We start from the raw sequence: 5,936 nt of genomic DNA, 5'->3' as shown, positions 1-5,936 counted from the left end.
GTCCTGAGGGGCATGATCTGCCCTCACACATTGCACTAATTCTCTCAGCCGCCCAGATCTCCAAGCCAGAAGGCTGTAACATTTCCCCTGTGATCCCGGCTAGGTACCTGACCCCACCTCTGGGCTCTGCTCCTATTCCCACTAAGCAAAAATGACAGAATCCATGAAGCGACCTTCCCACTCCCAGCTGGGGAGCAGAGCCAGCAGAGGGTTTCAGGAACAGACCATGTGCACCTGCACTCACCACTCAATCTCTTTAGGCTCGCGGTCCCTCAGGAGCTCTCGCACCTCCTGCCGGCACCGCTCCTGGTGCTCCGGGTGCCTCGCGAGGTTGTACAGGACCCAGGAGAGGCCGCTGGCTGTGGTGTCATGTCCTGAGAGGCAGCCAGACAGCTTTGGGTCTCTGGGCGGCTTCAGCACCAGAAGGTGCACCATGCCCTGACACTAAGGCCCCAGGGAGGACGGGGAGGATGGGGGGGCGATGAGGTTGTCCAGGGACCACCAGCCAAGTCCCTGGAATAGAGATGCCCCTGCCCCTTCTGTAGCCTCACCCCCAAACATAAAGGTGTCAGCTTCAGCTCGGATGTCCTCATCTGACAGTTCCTTCCCATCTTCATCCTGGAGAGAAAGCAAGACCCCCAAAATCACCAGTTCCTAGGGGCCCTGAGGCAATCTCTGAAGCTCCAACATCCACCCAGGACCCCAAGCCAACCCTGCACTCCTGGACCTCCCTTGGTCCCTATCCCCAGAGGCCCCACCCTGCAGGCCTCCTCCTTGGCATCCTCGCCTCCTCCCTTGTCCCTGGTGGGAGGAATCAATGATCCATGAACATTTCCATTGTCCTACATGATGAGGGCTTTCTGAGAAAAATATATTAGCAACCCAGGCTGCAGGATGATTGACTGGCAACTTGCCTTGGAAGTTAGAGATTGAGCATCGCTCCAGAGCCATTTGCTCACATTCTTGGATGGTAGATCCAGAGATTCCTTATCTCCCCTGGAGATAACCCTACAGACTTTGCCTTCTCACTGAAGATCTGCTTCTATTCCAGAACATCCTCCCTCTCCTCCTCTCCCTCTCTCTCACCATAAGGAAGAAAGGACAGATGAGTCAGCGCTCGTAAGTTCCAAGGTTCATACTGTGGGGACGCCTCTCTCGTGATGCAAGCATGGCTGCACGCACAGGCAAAAGCATCACGTCACCCTCAGAGGAACTTGGGAATGGGGAACCAGAGCCACACTTCTGCTCTGCCTACTGTTACTGCTGTGAGCAATAAGTGGGCCACTCTGATCCAGGGTTCTGAGGTATATATAGGTGTAGTCTAATATATACATATATGAGACTTAATAAGTTAGTCATATGTATATCTATATATGACTAAATTATTAAGTAAAGTCCCAGGCCCTGCCCAGCATCAGTTTCAGACTTAGCAGTCCCCGGAGCCTGCATTCCACACAGTCATCTCTAAAACATACCCCTGACCCATCCCTCCCTTCCTCGAGCACCTTCCATGTCTCCCCACTTCCCTCTGGATCAAGTCCAAGTTCTCCTATCTGACATTTGAAATCAAGGTGCATCGTCCCTCTTGAATTCAGGTCCCAGAGAAGCCCACCTTGGCCAGCAGGAGCACATCGATGAAGTCCAAAGTCTTGACCTTAGCCTTGGCCTTGAGGAGGTCATCAAGACCCTGATCGTGGAGGGTGCGGCGCCGCTCCTGGATGATGGAATCTGTGAAGTCGTGCACCAGGCGGCAGACCCTACGGAAGCGCTGTCCCTCAGAGGTGAGGTGGTACAGGGAGTCCATGTGCAGGAAGAGCTGCTCACTCCGCTTTGTCACAAGGGCACTGAGTTCCAAGACAGCAGAAATGTATTCACTAGGCTTCCTGCAGAATGCACGCATGAAGGGAGGCAACAACTTAGCTCACCTGAAGCCCAGGAAGCACCTCCCACCAGAAGCCAGGCCCTACCTCCCATGGGGAAACTGAGTTTCCAGGAACAGATGGGCCCACAGATGGATGGTGGGGATGATGCAGGAGACATGACTCTCCAGTCTTTCTTCTCTCCCTGCTTCCTATCCTGTCTCTGTGAGCTGCCTCCATGTGCCAGGTGCCCAAGGCACAGCTGAGACATCACGCTTCTCTCCTCTCTCTCCTACCAGTATCTGCCCTTCTCCTTCCAAAACCATCCACACAGCTCAGACCTTGTCCTCTCCCAACTGACAATGGACCTAGCCCCTCCTGAGTCTCCTTGCATCCAGTGTCAACACCACATGTGTCTACATGACAATTGATCTTCTCTAGAGTCAGATGTCCAAGCTCAGCTTTGACCACAAGCATCATCTGCTCAAAGACCTTCCATGGCTCTCTGGAAATCTGAGGGTCAAGGTCATAGCCCTTTGCCTGGGTTTTGAATGTCATTAAGATCAACCCCCACCTACACCTCCAACCTCACTTCCCAGGCGTCTCCTCATTGCTGCACACGCTCTTCTCATCCTAGCCTCCTGTCCTCTATCAAACATTTCTACCTACCTGAAAAGATTTCTCTCTCTCTTTCCCCTACCCTGCACTTTGGTGTCCAGCTCGGACCCTTCTCCTCCAGGAAGGCCCTTCTGATTGCCCTGGTCAGTCCTCCCTCTGTCTATTCCCTTGCATCTATGGCCCTTGTTCCGAGCCCCTGGGCAAGGACTCACTCCTGGCAGTTGCTGTCGAAACTGAAGACACATTTTTGCAGACTGTCGAGGGTCATGAGGCTGATGTGCTCAAACATGTCTAGATGGGCACTGCCCTCCGAGACCAGGCGCTTCCACTTGGCCTGGACAGAGAAGCAGCAGAGCCGGGGCTGGGACTGGCCTCCCCTCAGCCCCACCCCAAGCCAACACTAGGACGGCCTCCCCAGACCCGGCCTCTTGAACCCGAGACCTCTGTGGAGGACCAGGCATGAGCAGGAGTGGACACTGTTACTGTGAGGACATGAAGACCCCACGGCTGGGAGTCAGGAGACCTGCATTCCAGTCCTGGCTCTGCCTGCTACACTCTGTGTGCCCTTGGCCAGCTCATTGCCTTCCTCTGGGCTCCACTTGTCAAATCCTCAGTGACAGGTCAGATGACCTGCTTTGGTGTCAGACAAACCAGGTTGGAATCCCGGCTCCATTTGTTAGCTCACTTGCCGTCTGTGTGAACTCGAGCAACTCCCTAACCTCTCTCAGCCTCAGTTTCACCATCTGTAATGGGGAAAAAGGATATCCACCTCATAAGGACATGAAAATTAAATTAGACAACACAGGTCATGGAATTGCCATGTAACTTCTGGCATATAGAAAGTGCTCAATAAATGCCAGCTTTCATCATCTTATTGTTATAAATTGTCTAGGAGACTGTCCCCTATGTTGGTAGCGGTAGTCCTCCAGGGGCCCTGAGCACCCTGCACATTCTTGCTGGGTATGCCAAAAACACAAGGCCCTGATGTTCTTTACCTGGGCCATTTCTCAGAGTTGTGTTTGCAGCAAACAACATTGAGGGAAGAGGACATGTCTCCCTCTGGACAGATATCAGGCTTGCTTCCAATGGCTATGAAACTCACACACTCCCTACACCTAGTGCTCCTCCTGTGCATTGCAACATACTGCATGAGCAGGCATCCGTGGAAGCCCACCTGTTTCATCCTCATGGGATTTGGTGACTTGGGGAAAGAATGCAAACCAACAATGGGCACGTGCCGCTTGCCGAGCCATGAGTAATAAACTGTCCTTTGTCTCTGGTTCAGGAGTCTCTTGTCTTCTGGCAGGATCCACAAAACAGTAATGAGCTTACTTGTCAGCTTGCAAGTGTGGAAAAGTCCCAGGCACTTCACAAAACCCCCACCTCCAATGCTTCACCTCCCTACATTCACCCTTTGCAACGAGCCTGTGAACTTCCATGAGCAGGAGGAGCCCATTTCATCACCCTTTCATTCTGGGCTGGCCTTTGGACTTGCTTTGGCCAATGCGGTAAAAATGACGAGTGATCATCCTAAACCTAGAGCTCAAGAGGCATTGCAGCTTCCTCTCAGCCTCTTGGAACGTGGCCTCTGCCGTGTGAACAGCCTGAAATGCCTTTCTGGAGGGAGGGAACCACACGAGAGGATTGTCCCAGCTGAGAGCATCCTAAACCAGCCTACAGCCAACCAAGCCCCAAACACATGAGAGGACTGAGGCCAGAACAGCAAAGTACCTGACCCACAGCTGATCACAGATGCATGAGTGACCCCATCCACGTCCAGAAGAAGCAGCTCACTGACTCGTAGACTTGTTAGCAATAATAAAACCTTATAAATTGAAAAGTGGTTTGTTACTCCATATTCAGTATTCAACATGCAACATTCATCACTATCATCAACAGTGTCTCAGGATTCCAAGGCTTCTGAGAGGGAAACATAGAAACTAGCACATGAGCACCTACTGTGTGCCAGGGACGTGAGTCCATTACATCATCTTGATCACCCTGTAAAGTGAGGCTCATTATCCCCAGTTTACAGCTGAGGAAACTGAGGCTGAGAAAGGAGAAGCAATGGCCCCAAAGCTACCCAGAAGAGCCAGAACTCCAGACAACATGCCTCTGAGCATCCATTGCCCCCGAGGCTCCGGGTTGGACCTTGGGTTCAAGACTCACATGCATGATGTTCACACTGTCATTGAAAATCCTCACGTAGGACTTCAGGATGTTGAAGTGGAAGGCGGGTGTCAGCATGCGGCGGTGCCTGCTCCACTTGTCACCACCACTCAGCAGGAGCCCATCCCCTGGTAGGGGCAGCCACAGAGAAGTGAGCAAGGGAGGGCCTTCCCCTGGGCCCCAAGGTTGTCCCCAATCCCCTCACACGCAGTTACTCACCCAGCCAGGGCTTCAGGAATCTGGAGAGGATCATGTCCTTGGGTGCAATGGCAGCTGACATGAGAGATAAGCCATCAGGGGCCATGGAGAGGGGGAGGGGAGGCACTTTTGAGGCAAGGTGGAGCCTCAGCCAGGGGTCTGCACTCCCCCTCCAGGATCAGCATAGCAGGAGTGGGGCAAGGGCAGACAAAGCTGGGAGGAGCGGCGAGGCAAAGGGGGCCAAGACCAGGCAGAAGCACAGAGTAGAGCAGAGGCAGAGCCCACAGACACACCCCTACGTGCTTAGATGCACCCCAACATGGCACAACACGCCCCAGTATGGCTCAGAATGGCTCCTACAGGGTCCAACATGTTCTAAACACCCGAGCACAGCCCAGCACTCTACAAAACGCCTTCACAGGGACCTAGGACACTGTGTCTGCCCAACACTCTCTCAGAACTCCTGGGACAGCTGACATGGCCCCACCATGCACTAACATGTCCTGACATGAAACAACATTCATGACACACCCTCACATCACACAACATGCTCTGACATGGACCTGAAGATAACCTCAGCGTGTCTCACAGATAGGACTGAAATGCAGTCCCATTAATGTTACAGACATGGACCAGACATGACCCAGAAATATGCTAAGACCTGCCTCAGACAAGACTCACATAAGGTCTCAGGCATTTCTCAGAAGGACCCGGGTCGCAGAGATCAGACAAACCCCAAATGTGGCCCAGACATGACCAGCAGGAGAACCAGACAATCTCGGGTGGCATCAGACAAGACCCAGACAGACTCCAATATGCCTCGAATGTCCTTGGCTACAGCCAAGCCCCAGTCGTGACTCAGACCATCACCATTTGATCCGAGGAGTAAACATATACCCGCTGTAACCAAGTGTAACATATATCAGCCATAACAAAGTGTAACATACACGAGGTGTAACCAAGGGTAGCATAGATCAGCTGTGACCAAGTGTAACACATACCAGGTGTAACCAAGTGTGACATACACCAGCTGTAACTGTGTAACCAAGTGTAACATATACCAGCTGTAACTGTGTAACCAAGTGTAACATA

At 52.6% G+C, this 5,936-nt stretch overlaps 1 protein-coding gene across 1 annotated transcript in view; it reads right to left on the bottom strand.

Moving 5' to 3' along the window:
- Nucleotides 1–12: 12 nt before the first annotated feature.
- Nucleotides 13–5,936, bottom strand: part of LOC124232402 (cytochrome P450 4F2-like) — an 11,490-nt gene continuing 5,566 nt past the window's right edge. Inside the window, exons 2-7 of the mRNA XM_046649368.1 lie at nt 4,866–4,919; nt 4,647–4,774; nt 2,690–2,811; nt 1,613–1,883; nt 552–618; nt 13–374 (exon numbers count right to left, since the gene is read on the bottom strand). Coding sequence (XP_046505324.1) covers nt 241–374; nt 552–618; nt 1,613–1,883; nt 2,690–2,811; nt 4,647–4,774; nt 4,866–4,919 — 776 coding nt within the window. The 3' untranslated portion in view covers nt 13–240. The remainder of the gene's footprint in view (nt 375–551; nt 619–1,612; nt 1,884–2,689; nt 2,812–4,646; nt 4,775–4,865; nt 4,920–5,936) is intronic.

The sequence above is a fragment of the Equus quagga genome, unplaced genomic scaffold (assembly GCF_021613505.1).
Source record: "Equus quagga isolate Etosha38 unplaced genomic scaffold, UCLA_HA_Equagga_1.0 HiC_scaffold_5668_RagTag, whole genome shotgun sequence".
Classification (NCBI taxonomy): domain Eukaryota; kingdom Metazoa; phylum Chordata; class Mammalia; order Perissodactyla; family Equidae; genus Equus; species Equus quagga.
This window is presented reverse-complemented; position numbering and strand designations above follow the sequence as displayed.